The sequence below is a fragment of the Fringilla coelebs genome (assembly GCF_963513975.1).
Source record: "Fringilla coelebs genome assembly, chromosome: 9".
NCBI lineage: Eukaryota > Metazoa > Chordata > Aves > Passeriformes > Fringillidae > Fringilla > Fringilla coelebs.
In genome coordinates, this window is record NC_140067.1 from 24,095,611 (window position 1) to 24,110,299 (window position 14,689).

At 46.3% G+C, this 14,689-nt stretch overlaps 1 protein-coding gene across 1 annotated transcript; it reads left to right on the plus strand.

The window, feature by feature from the left end:
* Positions 1 to 818: 818 nt before the first annotated feature.
* On the plus strand, positions 819 to 11,677 carry TSEN15 (tRNA splicing endonuclease subunit 15). Its single transcript, XM_084211095.1, has 4 exons — positions 819 to 992; positions 1,587 to 1,668; positions 2,995 to 3,130; positions 11,249 to 11,677. Exons 1-4 carry the CDS (start codon positions 828 to 830, stop codon positions 11,451 to 11,453), a joined length of 588 nt encoding a protein of 195 aa, XP_084067221.1. The 5' UTR covers positions 819 to 827; the 3' UTR covers positions 11,454 to 11,677.
* The last annotated feature ends 3,012 nt before the right edge of the window (positions 11,678 to 14,689 follow it).

Below are 14,689 nucleotides of genomic sequence, written 5' to 3' on the forward strand. Positions count from 1 at the left end.
AGGTGACAAATTCTCTCTGAGGCAGATTTCTTCTAAATTGTTTCCCACATTGAGGAAAACAGAGATTCCATCCTGCTGATGTAAATTGACTCATCTAGAGATTGATGTGGATCCATCTCCTTTCACTTGCTTGTTCACTTCTAAGAACTCAAATCCATCCAATTATTTTCCCAGCATCTGAGTGAACCACTGTTGTCAACTCTTCCATCAAAGTCTTGGAGACTGGATTTTTAATCCCATCTAGCTATCTATTCTGTGCACAGGGAACTGAAGTGCTGGCTAACACAATACTTTTTAAGCAGCCAGAACAGCTGTTTATTTTACCACAAAATTCCTTGAATTAGATTGGCCTAAATATTACTTCCTGTGCCTGCAAACCACATACAATTTATGTGTTACATACATAGAGACCATTTTCACTGATGCTTTATTATAGAATAGCCACTGTTTGAAATTCATCAGAAGAGACACTGAGGCAGATAGAGCTGATAAGCCAGACCTGAGACACTTGGCATTAGGCAAAGTCAGAGATATTTCTGGTAAAGCAGCCCAAGGTGCTTTCAATGGCAATACCTTCAAGGCACGTCCCTTATGCAGTCCAGCAAAGCTCTGGACGCTGCAGATTGATAACGCTTTGGAGTCTTTAGGAGAAGGGACCGTGAAAGGAGTATATGTTTTCAGTTATATAATATATATAGATATAGAGATATAGAGAGGTAGGAACGGAGCGGCGGCGGAACGTTCGGGGCGGTGCGGCAGTTTCCGGGGAGCGCTGTGCTCCGCGGCGCCGCCCGGAGTGAAGCCGCGTTGCGCACAGGAGGGGGAGCATGGAGCCGGCGGCCGGGCCGGGCTGGAGTGGCGTTTGCCCGGCCCCGGGGGGCCAGGGCGGCACCGATCCGGGCCAGGGCTCCTCCGCGGCCGGGAGGGCCCCGGGGACACAGGGCAGGTGGTCGGGGGCGGCTGGCGGCAACTGGATCACGGCTCACCCCACGGTAGGCCGGGGCGGGGGTCCCGCGGTGTCTCGGCCGGACCCTGCAGGATTCTCCCCTCGCGGCTCTCGAGGTGCACGTGGGGTCCCCCCGGAGGGTTCTGCGGGGAGATGCCCATCTAATCTATGATACTGGCTTTATCGAGCCCGTGGGGTAGTTGGGGAATGCCACTGTCAGCAGGGGCGGAGGTTTTAAATCATGGGATCCCAACGTAAATGCCTTAAACTCCATCTTAATTTTTACCACACCGAAAACATGGAGGTGTTTAATTTGGCCATCGTCTTACGTTGACGTGTTGCAGCAAAAATAGGTACAATTATGTACCCCAACATAGGTAAAATTCCACAAAGCTAGAGCTGTTCCAGAAATAGTTGAGACTCCTCTTGTGTTTGTTTATTTTGCTTGCTTTTTTAAGTGCTAAAATATGGGGAATGTGGAAAAAGGAGCCCTTGAGATACTGTCAGGAAACAAGTCCTGCTTTTTGATTGCCTTCAAACTTGTATGAAGCTCCAGTGGCTCTGCTGGCTAGAGAGATGGTCTGTGCATTCTTAGTATTACCTGTGCTTTCCTTCATTAATGTTCCTCTCTGGGTCTCAGTTCACAGAAATGATGTCACTTGATGTGTCTGACAGCACTCAAGTCTACGCTGCCTTTTTGGTGTACCTGGACCTCTTGGAAGGTAAATGGGGGAAGGGCTGGATCCCAGCCAATGCCTTTGCCCTTAGGAGCTGTTAAGTTCATTGTTTGCACAGGACAGGACCTTTCCTTCCAAAGGCCTTGGTGCCCATTTTGAGAGTTTTTGTGCTGGAAGTTTCTATCCTCTGCCTCCCTGGAGCCTGTGCAAAGATGAGGGCCCGTTTCATCCAGCACTTCCAGGTACAGGTGTTCAGGGAAAAGGCACTCAGCAGGGAAATCAAAGCAAAAGAGGAGTAGGGGGTGGAAAAGGAATGTAGGAAGGTGAAGTGACAAGTTCAGTGGTTGAGCTTGTAATAGTCCTCATTTGCAGATTAATGTGAAATTACTCAATTACAGTGTTTCATAAAAGTCACCATCCAGCATATGGCTGAATGTTGTGTGCTGGTCTGTTTTCTGCTGGAATGTTTTCTAGAAAGGGCAGTAGTTCCTCTAGCAAAGAAGATCATTTGCAAGTGTGGTAGCAGTAATTTATAACCATTGTAGTAATATTATGAAAAAATATAGTAATTTATATAATAAATTGTAGCTGTTTTGCTTAGGGCCATGGCTTGGTGGAGGACCTGGCAGTGTCAGGTCACTGGGGGGACTCCATGATCCTGGAGGACTTTTCTGGCCAAAATGGTCCTGTGAAATTCAGTGTAGTCTGCTGGTGTCTGCTCAGAGCGGAGCAGAGTTATGTGATATATAAACTTCTGCCTGGCTTCTTCCAAGTTGGCTTTCTTGAAAAGGGACTGTGAGTAGGCAGCCAGCCTAAGAAAAATATTTCAGTTTTGCTTGGAGCCTGGTGCTTCTCAAGGTCAGGGAAGGAAGGGATTTTACAGTCCAGGAATTGCTGCGTCTGTTGCTGTTACACCTCTGAAGAAAATGCCTTAATAGTCTTCAAAAGAAGATTTCTGTAGTTCTGCAACAAAACTTCATCCTTATCCCCTCAAGCAGGAGGTTAGAACTGTGTGTGGTCACTAGCCATGCTTCTAGCACCTGCTGTTTCACAAATCAGGGTGCTGAGTCAGGTGACTAAAGCTGTGTGGTTTTATCTTCTTTTTGCCTTTTGCAGAGCAGCTTTGGCAGACAGATCACTTCACCACCCCTCAGTGCAGCTCCAGAGCCAGCAGGCTGCTCCTGCTCCTTGGATTTCTTTAGCAGGATTGCTTCTCAGGAGGGGAATTTGGCAGATGAATGGAATTTTCCTGTGAAGAGAGGGAGGGAAAAGAAAACCCCAGATGTTAACTTAGATCCTGCATTTGTTATTTGACTGATTAAAACTTGTGTTTTGTGTTCTGCCCCTCTCATCCCCCACGAACCGTTCTAGGGAGGAGCTGGCACGAGGTGCAGCCGGTGGGCGTGGCAGAGCTGCAGCTGGTGTGTTTGCATGCCCGAGCCAGGGAGCAGGAGGGGCTCCAGGTGATGGTGCCAGTGCCTGCACACATCCTCATCAGCCACGAGAGGTGAGGGCGTGCTCACTGCTTGCCTCGGGTTACCACTGACAGAAAATGGGGCACAGGTACATTTTACAGGCTGGGGATGGCTTGGGAAAGAGGGGAAGGAGGAGGAAATGGAGGAATGTCAGAGGAAAGCAGCCTGTCAGCCTGTAAGCAGAGTTATTTTGGGTTCTGCAGACACACAGGCAGCTTTTAACATCGAGGAAACCTCAGCTTTGCATCAGTCTCTGCCTCTCCCTTTCTGGAAGTGGTTCTTGGAGATCAAGCAGAAACTGATGCCCACTGATAAACACTTCCTGTTGTCTGGAGTTACATATGTGCTAGGAGATAACAGTGGACACCAAAGTATGTGTTTGAGAGACAAGGGTAGAACACAAGGCCTTCACAGCTTATATTTTGAACATTCCTGTGCTGATTTTGTACTCTTTGGAAATGTACGATGCTTTCTGAGTTGCTGGACTTCAAAGGACCTAAGAGGAAAGAAATCCTCTTGGAGCTGCCTAAGAATCAGCTTTTTTATTGTCAGACTTGTGGATAAACCTTGTATGGTTTTCTTTGCTTTTGTTTTCAGACTATAATTTGGCTACTTTGAAAAGGAAACTCCTCTCACTTTACATCTAGGGTCTCACGTGCCGGTGATTTTTGAGTTGATTTCCTCACACATGCAAAAGCAATTCTTCAAGCAGAAGACAGCACAGCCATGAATTTGTTACATTACAGTTATTTACAGCCTAGAACACTTCCACTTCACAGTCTCTTTTAACTGGCCCCTAGAGCAGCCTCAGACACAGGGTATGATTAGTAAAGGCTGCCTTCTCTGACTGGTATCTGCCATGATGACTCTGAAGACCTGAACTATTTCAAAGGCATCACAAGGTTGTACATTTTTCAATTTCTTCTGTTCCCACTCCTGCTAGGAGCTGGTTCGGGACTGGCTCTAAAAATCCCAGTGTGTTTTGCTGCTTCCTCTTGCTCTGTGGGCAGCAGCCCGACACAGTGGTAGGTGGTTAATTAATTGCACTTATTAGTTGTGTGTGTGTGCTCTAGGAGTGATGTTTTTGCTTTTTATATTGGAATTTAGAAATGACAGATCAATGTCTTGCTAACAGACTTTTATCATCATTTTGCTGTTTGTTGGGTGAGGGGGAAGAAAATTATTTACTAGGTATTGATGGGGTTTAGTACTGCTTTTGTGCTGAAAAAAATATTGTATTTGCAAGTATTGGTCAATTACTCCTGAGGGCTTGGAGATGTGATCCCCACAGGAGAGGAAAGCTGCTGGGAGGCCTTGCAGGGTGAAATGCTGGGTGTCATTCAGCCTGTCTGCAAGCAGGAGATGTGTGTGTGTGAATGAAAGGGACATGCTGCAGCTCTCAGCTCAGAGGTTTTAGGGGAAATAGAAGGCATCAGTGGGATCTTTGAGGAATTCCACCTACATGCTGAGCTGTTGTGCTTGGTTAGTATAGTGTGTTTCCACCTGGGCTGAAAACTTGGATTCCTGGCATTGGGTAGAGGCTAAGAGTATGTTCTGCTTGATTTTTAATGACAGATATTCCACTGCATGCATGTCCTATCTTATTCTGTGTCATTGGAGCCTTTCATGGGGAGCCTCTGCACTTGTTTGTTCTGTGGTGATGCTGTTTGCTCTGCCTCTGGCACCGGAGTGTCTGGAATCCAGTACTGGAAGGATGTGTGGTGGAGAGGCAAAGAGTGAATGCATCACATTGATTAAAAGTACAGTTTGTAACCAGGCTTTGCTGCAGAGCAATGACACAGGGTGTGTTGTCAGTGAGATGAGCTGAATCCCAGGCTGCAGTGCCAGGTGTGTCCATAAAGGCCTGTATGTGTTCAATAGCCATGGATGTTGTCAGGCTGGGAGGTTGTATTTGTGTACAGCACTTGTATTTGTGGTGTTGAATGTGCATCTGCATTTTGTTCAAAGGAGCACTTTGTGGTTTTGTGTTACCTCTAAAAGCAGGGGAGGAGGGATGAGTACAAGGGAATGCAGCTTGCTTAGCGTTGAAAATAAGCCCTTGGAGGGATTGGGGAAGGTGAAAATGTTCTGTCTCTATTCTGGGCCTGGAAATGTGCTAACTGCAAAAGAATCCAGTAACAGCAGCATTTATGGGCATCACTTCCTTGTTTAAACACTAGGGTTTGGAAGAGACACCTTGAAATCAGACTTCCATCTTCATTCTGCTCTGTGTTTTTCTTATTGGTAGAAGAAAGGAAGTGATTCACTGCTGAAGGCAAAAACTGTTCTGCTTCCTAAGCTCACTGTCCACTTCTGCAGAGTTGGGTGGAAGCTGCTCATCCAGCTGTGGTAGGATAGGGCTGCACAGGAACCCACTAAATTGCAGAATTATGGGCTGTGGAGCGGAGTCTTGAGAAGTGGCTTTGTGCTCTGTGTGTTCTTCAGATGAAGATTGCTGAATCTTTTGTGAGCAAAGCCCTGGGGAATATGATGCAATTTCTGTGTGTCTTGGCCTGCTGTGACCCCCACACAGCTGGCTGAGGCTTGGAGAGCCTCTGAATTCAGCAGGGACTCCTGCTTGTGGGAGGAGTTTGCAGGTGCATAGGCTGGGGTGTGTTTGCTGCTCACTACAACACCTCAGAGCATGCCAAGTACCTCCTTGTCCATTCCAGAACTGTGGCTCCCCACTGTGGAGGAAGCAGTGAATCCTGGGAGTGCTGCTTCAGAGCTGGCAGGAATAACTTGAATAAACCCAGCTCAGCAAGTTAGGAGAGCTCACAGTGTTGTCAGCTGGATTTTCAGATAGCCTGGAAAGCCTTGAGCCTTCAGGGACCAGGGAGTTAGGTCCCAGATCTAATAGAATTGGGCACTGTCTGTCCTAGACAAATAGCTCTGTCTAAGCAGAATGTTGCAGATAAACTGTCAGATTAAATGACAGGTCACTGCTCTGTTTGTATTTTGTGTACAAGTGCTGTAAATGAAGGATGAAGTTGCCTGAGGTCATGGAGACCTGTGAAGTTTGGGAAAGGCTTATTCTGTTAAAATGCTAACTTACTTTAGAAGAAAGCAATACATAAATGTTTTGTTTTAAAGCTGATAAGCATCCTGAGAAGGAAATCTGAGGACTGGAATTTACTGTCTTCAAAGTCTGTAGACTGTGAAATAAATCTTGCTGTAAACTGAAAAATCCTGTTATTTTAAAGCACTGTGAGTGTGACGTGCATCTTGCATCCTCTTCACAGTTTTGTCAGTAGCTAAAAGCATAATTTGCTCATGCAGTAAATCACACATTGAAAATATAATTAGTGGCTCCTAAGTGTAAGCTCTTTATTAGTATTTTTATTTAATTTTTTAAATTTAATATTTTAAATGAGATTGCAGCTCCCACAGCAGAGTGGGTTATGCGGTACTGTGGTTGGACATCCAGTAGTGTGTCCTGTAGAACTTTGCTGAACTTTGATACCTCCCTTTTGTGCAGTTTCTCTTGTTTTCTTCTTGAACTTCCATGGAAAAAGATCTTTATAGTCCTCGAGATTTCAATTCCTTCTCCTGACCAGTGTGGCATGTAGTGTTTTATTTGCATTTATTTTTTTCTTTCCATTACAAAAAGCTGAGTTTCTTCTAGCATTCCCTGTTTGTGTGTTTTGGGAACAAATCCCAAAGAATAATGGTGTGCATTTACATGTTCTCCCAGCCCCATGTGCTCCTTCCCACATATTTCAAGGCACTGGGTTAATGCTGCTTGCCCTGCAGCAGGGTCTGGGGCAGCATTCCTGGTGGTGAGCTGTGCTGAAGTTTGCAGTGCTGGCTAAATCCAAGGAACTGTGCTCTCTGGGAGGTTCCTGTGCCATGGTGCTGGCCCAGGCTTGGACAATGGCACGCTCCAGTGCCTGGGGTAATGATCTCTGCAGTGGCACAGAGACCAACTTGTGTGCACTCTGCAGTCCTGCCTGGCCAGCAGGGGAGGGAGCTGTTCAGGCTGGCCAAGCCTGCAAGGAATTATTCATCCAAGTATAAAGGGCAGATTGAAAGCCTTTGGCTTTTATGGGATGGAAGGCAGCAGTTCCATTTCAGCTCAATGGAGCTCTATGCGACCTCCATAAAACTGCTCTGAGCTTGCAGAGGGACGCTGCTTCTCAGAGGCATTGCATGGGATGTGTCTCTGAAATGCTCTTTTGTTCATCACAGAACTTGCTGCTCGAGTTCTTTATGATTCTGCCCTTGGTTGGTTTTTGCAGAGTCAGTTGAAAGCTCAGGGTCAGCAGCTGTACACCTGGTTCTTTCTCCCAGAGAAAAGAGCAGTGTTATTTTGTTAGGAGCAGGTATTGGGAAACACAGCACAGATTTCTGATGGGTGTTGAGGGCCTACATAGTGCAAAGTTAAGGCAGGGGAAGGATGCAACATTCCCCTCTGCTCTCTGGATAGATTTGTATGGATTTTCTTGTTTTGTTTTGGAATTTGTTTTATTTTAAAGCTATTAATTGCCACAGTAATAGAAGACTTGGTCAGTTCACTGCCATCATTAAGTTTGAATGCAGCAGTAATGACAGATGCAGGATGACATTGCTAGTGCTGTTCCTTTAGCTGCAGTGCTCCTTGCACAATGTTAAGTAAGTTAAACTTGCTCCTCTGACTAATTCCTTGGTAGAAAAAAGCAATCCCTACTGACTCTAGTCTGTATCTAGGAAGCCTTTTCTGAGCCCTTTTTCTAATGCAAAGTGGTCTAGAAATGCCAGCTCTTTGGATAACAGAGTGTTTGAGGTGAAGTCCTTTGCACCTCCTGGAGCATGAGGTGAATGTAAGTTTGCTTCCTGGATGGGAAATGAGGGCTTTGTCCTGCTTGATTTGGCCTGGTGGGAGCGGATCTGGATTTGAGGGAACATGCAGCTGAGCTTTTACTGAGACCCTGCAGAACAGCAGGAACTGTTTCTCAGCTGCACCTTTTCTCATATCAAGTCTCTCCATTCTGCTGAAAACTGGCTGTGCAGACAGTGGAGTGGGTATGCTGGAATTCCTGTGGAAAAAGAGGACCCAGAGAGACCAGGCCATGCCAAAGGCTTGACCCTACAGCTTCTGTGGGGCTCACACTGTTGGAGCACAGCTGGGGAACCAATCCCAGAGTGGTCATGGGCCCCTTGGTGTCAGTGTTCTGTCAGTGATCACTAATTCCAGAGTGTGTCCTGGCACAGCTGTGACTTGGGGAAAGGCTGCTCAGGGTGCTGGCAAATGTAGGTGGGTGAGGCTGTTGGCATCTGCCATACTGCTGGATGCACTGAATTCCTCTGTTCATTGATGCTTGACACTTTCAGAAATGTTAAATCCATTTTTATTTAAGCAAATTCATATTTTATGGTTGTCATCACCTGTATGGTGTAGCAGATTGTACTGGTCACTAAGGAGGGGTAATTTAAATCAGCTGACTGTTGTGGGTGTTACCACGTGGGCTCCTTGCCTGGGACTTTATTTCCATCATTGACTGCAGCTGTCTGGGAGATGGGCAGCTTTGAAATAGAGGGTTCTTGCCTCATTTAGGTTGTCCAACGTGCATTCTTTGAATTTCAGAAGACCAACAAGGCTTCATGCTTTCTTTATTTTTCCATTGACAGTATTTGATGTATTAAAAGGATTACAAAAGCTATACCTTTCCTGCAGTATTTCATCTTCCTGCTCATGGCAGGCAGCAAGCACAGTAAAATCAGAGGTCCCATGGCTCCTTTGCAGTGTCTGCAGATGCAGAGGAAGCTTGTGAGCAGGCTGGACACAGAGGCTGCTGGGGATGCCTTCAGGGGAGGAGGGCAAGGGATGATGTCTGACACAGACTTCCTGAATTCCAGAGCTTATCCCTCTAAAAGATAGCCTCTCACCACTTTGCAGCTGTGCTGCAGTGTGCTGTGGCTACTGTGGTATGCATGAATGAGAGCCCTTGTCTTGGGGCTGCCTGTGTGTAGGGAGGGGAGAAGGGGAAAAGGGTGCATTTGCAGTTGTCATTCCTCATCTGTGGACAGCAGAGTTAGCAGATCATCTTGATGCAGTGGTGTGTCTTTGTGCTCCTTACATAAATCCTGGAACTCCTGAAAAGGAAGAAGAAATGTCATTAATCTGTTGTCAGGATCTGGCTGCTTTTGGGATCATGGGGCATCTTTGAAGTCCTAGTTGCTAAGTAGGGGGAAATAAAGTCTCAGGTGTTTGTGCTTGGCCATATAAGAAGAAATCATGACTATCAGAAATGTAGATCTATGGCCTCACTGTTCCGTTCCTCCTCCTAACAGGCTATCAGGAAAACCAGTGACAGGTATTAAAGAAAATAGGAAGGAGCTTCTGCCTTCATTTTATCGTTAATTCTATATTGCATTCACAGGAGAGAGATCAATGTCCACTGCTTTGTGGATAGTTCTTTCCTCACGGGGTCTCTGCCAGCAGTCTGCCAGCTTAGAGCTTTCTCCAGACACTTGGCTACTGAGGGTGGAGAGGCCCCTGGCACAGCTACCCAGAGAAGCTGTGGCTGCCCCATCCCTGGAAGTGTGCAAGGCCAGGTTGGATGGGGCTTGGTGCAAACTGGGATAATGGAAATGTCCCTGCCTGTGGATGGAACTGGATGAGCTTTAAGGTCCCCTCCAACCCAAATCATTTCATGATTCTGCATGTCACAGTTAGATCCTTGCTCTCTGCATGTGTCAGGAAGGAGATCTGTGATCTTTTCCTGGGCTTTTGTCCCCTGCCAGGGTTTTGGCAGGACATTGTGGTGCTGGGGGTACCTCTGCACAGGGGCTGGAAGTTACCTGCCAAATAAACCTGCAGACAGAGCCTGCTGAGGTGGCAGTGAGCACAGGAGTAGGTGTCCCATTACCTGAAGGAGTCTCTTGCAATGTCTCTCCTCTGCCAGTGGCCAGCACAGTCTCTCTCACTTTGTTGTGTTTTTAGGAAGTGTGCTGATGTGGGAGGGCTAGGATAGTGCTTTTCCCAGCCGTGGTATCTTTGTGGCATGAAGTAAAAGTGTTGTGTTGCCTTGCTGTGTGTCTGGGCCAGTGGTGCAGGCAGGAGGAGAGGCCCTCCTGAATTTACCAGGCTAGATTATGCACAGCTCAGAACACAGATGGATCCTTAAGAAGGTCATGGGCTTAACAGCAAGGCTTTCCAGGCTGCTGCTCATTCTCTGTCACGTTCCATTTGGCTTTTATTAGAGGATCAAAGGGGTTCTGAGGGAAGATGGTGATTGAAGTCTGAAAGCTGCTGCCTTTAGACAGAGCTCTGTTTTCAGCTGCAGTGCCTGGCCTCAGAGCTGCCTGTGCTCTGCTGGGTGAGCTCTCCAGGGTGCATGAAGCCAGGATTGGTTTATCCTGGTGCACAGCTGAACTCCCCCTGGAATGTAACCTGTCCCAGCAATCTCAGAGGAGCCCTCTTGCACCTGATGTGTGGGGGCAGGGTCTGTCTCTGGTCACCACACTCCTTCAGAACTTGCTCCCCAGTCAGACCAGGAATGCAGGGACTCCAGGGATCAGTGTTGTCCTGAGCTCTGAACCGTAAAGTAACTGGCATGCTACTCTTAGAATAAGCTAAACAGGAAAAATTGCATAACTTTGTCTTGAGCTTTTAAGGAAGACATTATTTGGGCTGACTGTTCTGAAGAAGAGCATTAGTCTTGTGGTCTCTAGTCTAGACAGGGAGGTAGAGAAACCTGGCTTGGGCTCCTGGGCCTTCCACAGTCTGGCAGAGACCTGTGGCACAGGGACTGAAGACTTACCTCTGCAAATGGAACACATCTTAATTATTCAGTTCTCCAATTGAACACCAGGTGTTACTTAATTAGATTTCTTATGCAAGTCTGCTGAAAACAGGGCCAGTAGAGATTGCTATGCTGGGATTGTGGTGGATGAGAGATGGCTGAGGGACATGCATGTGAGTACACCTAAACAAAGCTTAGAAGCACGTGTTGAGCCATTTCCAGCAGAGATGTGTGTAACTGACTGTTATTTTCTTTTGTTGCTTGATTACACAACTTTGGATTTCTGTTAGAACAGATATTATGCTCACTTCAGTGAAGATGAGTTTGCAGAGTGTAAAAAGGCTGAATCAAAATGGTGCTATTCTACCTTTGTGCCATTGTAGGTGGTTGTGGATTCCTCTCTAAGTGATTTTTTTCCTCTCCTAGGTTAAGGGAAATACTGAAGAAAGCCTCTCTGCCTCCAGAGGATCCTGACACCCTGCTGTCAGTTACCTTGGCCATAGTTGAGACAGACTCCACAATAGTCTACTATAAAATGACTGATGGCTTTGTAATGCCAGATCCTCCTGGTGATACTGAAGATGTGGATAATAAACAGTGGAGGAAGAAAACAAAGAAACTTTTCAAATGATTGAGGAGAGAAAACAAGAACGTTTCTTGAACTCCTGTGCTCCAACCCAAACAAATGCAGGAACTGCTGTATGTGAATAAATGGTGAGCTAAAGTCTGCCTTGGCATATCAAGGATGTGTTCAGGGAGAACAGAGGCTTGTGCAGCTGCACTGTGATGAAATGCCATTTGAGGTATGAAGTAAGTCATGCTTTGTCACAGATCAGTCCTGACTAATAAATACTCTTGGGCAGTGTTTGTAAAGCCTGTGTTTCCTCTTTATTTGGTCAGGCACACAACAGAATAAACACATCCTTACCCATACTGTAAATACTAGTTTCAGGTAAGTCTGAAGGGTTTGTGGCAGACTGAAGGGTTTTTATTTTACAGAGTGTCTCTGTCTTAGCCCTGTCAGAAGCACTCATGCTGCCCCCCAGGTTCCATTTCTGGACTTTGCTTTCTTCCCTCTGCTTTTGGAGAAAAGGCTCTTCCACAGAAATACCTTATTTTAATTTTTTCCCTGCAGAGGAAAACTGATTATAGCAGCACCAGAGGCAACTAAAACACCAAAGTATTTCACCATCTATGCTGTAAGAGCCCACCACTTATCTGCTTCAGGCACCAACTAGGTTTTTAAAGCCATTGGCATTCCTAGGATTTATTTTATTTTGTCTTTGGACACAGCTTCTGCATATTGAAAGTGACTGCCCAGGAGGTGCTTCATCTTGGAGTTAAGAGGAAAATAACTGACTTTTAGTTACTTCTGCAGGAATTTTCCACATCTTTTGCATGAAGATCTTCTCCAGGTTAAACTTAAGGGTTCCCTGGCAATCAAATAGCATCTCAGAGCAACTTCTTGAGCACAGGATTTTCTGTGTGGCAGCTGTGTGGCCAAGGATCACACATTCAGAAGGTGAAGCACAAGAGGTTGTCTTCTTGCATGAGTAGAAGAATGGGAGAGAATCCAAAAAAACAAACTGGAAATGAAAGACCATTTAAGTTTTGCTATCCCTGGGACTAGAGTGGATGTTTCTGTGGCTATGGAGCTTGATCCTAGTTTGGCTAAATGTGCTGGGAGGCAGAATGATCCACAGGGAGTCCTGTACACCCTTGCAGGAGGTGTGTCACTGTCACATGGAGCTCTGCAGGACACCTTTATCCCAATACAGCCAGGGAAGACTCAGCATCTGTGGGTTTCAGTCATGGAGAAAAATAATTTTTCGTTGCCTTTCTAGCATTGCTCCCCTCATGGTGGAAACCATAATTTTACTTTGGTCTGATGCTGTCCTGCCTTGAAGGGCTCCCTGTGTGCTGACTCCTGCCATGCTGCATGTGACCCTGACATTGATATTTCCTGGGATCCATGGCTTATTCCATAAAGCAAGTGTTACACCTGGCTAGGCTACCTGCCACCACGTAAATTGTCCTTCTACAAGCTGGGAGGTACTTCAGCCTGCAGGGAAAGAGCTGGTTTGTGGGAAGGAGGCTGTAAGAGATGCGGCATGTGGCAGATTTGCTATATAAGTGACACATGCTTAACCCTAAAAGCAAATTCCTTTGCATTTGCTTCAGTTTCTGGGAAATACTGCCAGTTTGCAGTTTGCTGCATGACCGATGCTTGGCCTCAACCTTTTATTATTTCTCTGCACAAAAAGAGGAGCCTCATAACTTGAGCTTCCTTTTCTATACACTGAGAACTGCTGACCCAGGCTTCACAGGTCAAACTGGGGGAACTGTGTCTGAAGGCTTTGATTTCTGTTTCTTGTGTCCCACTGAGAAATGGTTATATAGGCCTTTTTCCAGCCTCCTTAGATTGTGGTGATTCTTTATTTCTGAGAGGAAAAAAAAATGGAGAAGAACTAATAATATCACAGCACTGTTTGTCCCATAGGTATTCCAGTGTAAACACAGGGATGTTGAATAAGCTTGGAGCCAGCTGTGCTGCTCCTTTACATTCCACTGAAGTATTTCTCTCTGTCAAGTCAACAACACACAGACTGAAGCCTCTGGTCTTCCAGGCACTGAATAAAGATGGGAAGAGACTTCCCATAGAAGTCTATCAGTCCAGAGCAGTAGCTCATTAACATTCCTGAATCCATAGCATCCTGGTCCCGTGCCCAAAGTGTTCAAGCATAACTCTGCTTTAAGTGTTTGTGATACATCCATGGAAGTGTGAGCCATGGCACTGCTGCCAATCCAGCACTTATTTCAGCCCAGAAGATTTTGCAGGCTCCATACTGCTATCTTTTAGAGTTTTTTAAGGTTTTATTTGCCAAGCGCAGCTTGATACGTTTCACTGAATGCCCCTGACCAACAGCAGGTGTTTTAAAATCTGGAGAGTATCATTTTGCAGTAGATTATTGTTCCAAGCCTTTCCTCTCTGCAGAGGGATGTTTGCATTGACGCTTCCCCACCGAGTCAAGAATGACAGAAAAGCAAAGGGCTGTTTTGGCCTGGCTTTGACAGCAGACTCTTACATAAGGGAGCCCTTGCTTATGCAGACCGTGTCTCCTTGAGGCACTGCTGGCACCATCTCCCACCTCTCCCAGTGCAGCCTCACCGTTTGCTGCGCACACAGAACGTTTTATGCGAAGAAATGCTGGTGGAGAGGGAGGAGAGCCTTGTCAGGTCTGTGAGGAGGAGCTGAGCTTGCCAGCAGTGCCCAAGAGAGCTCCCACAGCCCTTTGTGAGCCCACTCTGAGCACGGGGGGCTGTTTGGGCAGCAGCTGCTCCTGTGGGAGTCTCCCAAGCCTCTGTGGCTGTGTGTGCTCTGGAGCACTGCAGGAACCTCTGGCTCAGCATTGTCTCTGCTTTTTGGGCATGCTGGCATGGCAGCGAGGAGAGGCCAGGTAAAGGGGTGTTGCTTCCACATCTTAAGCACAATTCCCCTCCCTATAAAGTGGCTCTCAGCACCTCTACAAAACACTTGAGTTTCTCAGAAATCACTAGAAGGAAAATGTGGGCTCTTGTAATCCATCCTTGATCTTGGCCCAGTTTCCCACAGGATCTCCTGCTGGGACCCAGCCCCAGCAGTTAGATAATAACACTGCTACTGCTAAAGCTAAGCCATCTTAATCTCCCTCTTTTCTGTCAGCAAAAGCTTTTTTGTTAAAAACATTTTTTTTTTCCTAATAAAGAATCCATATGAATTTATTAATTGACCTACTAGTGTTGCAGAGCTATAGGAATTAGATGTTTAATAGCTTGTTCCAAGTAGTTTTCAGCAGATTTCAGTAGAATCTAAATGCTGTCAACTAG

Excerpts from the sequence above, each read along its gene's own strand:
- TSEN15 (XM_084211095.1), top strand. The coding sequence starts at position 828 with ATGGAGCCGGCGGCCGGGCCGGGCTGGAGTGGCGTTTGCCCGGCCCCG. Across the intron at positions 993-1,586 it reads GGATCACGGCTCACCCCACG|TTCACAGAAATGATGTCACT; the intron begins GTAGGCCGGGGC and ends TCTGGGTCTCAG. Across the intron at positions 3,131-11,248 it reads ATCCTCATCAGCCACGAGAG|GTTAAGGGAAATACTGAAGA; the intron begins GTGAGGGCGTGC and ends TTCCTCTCCTAG.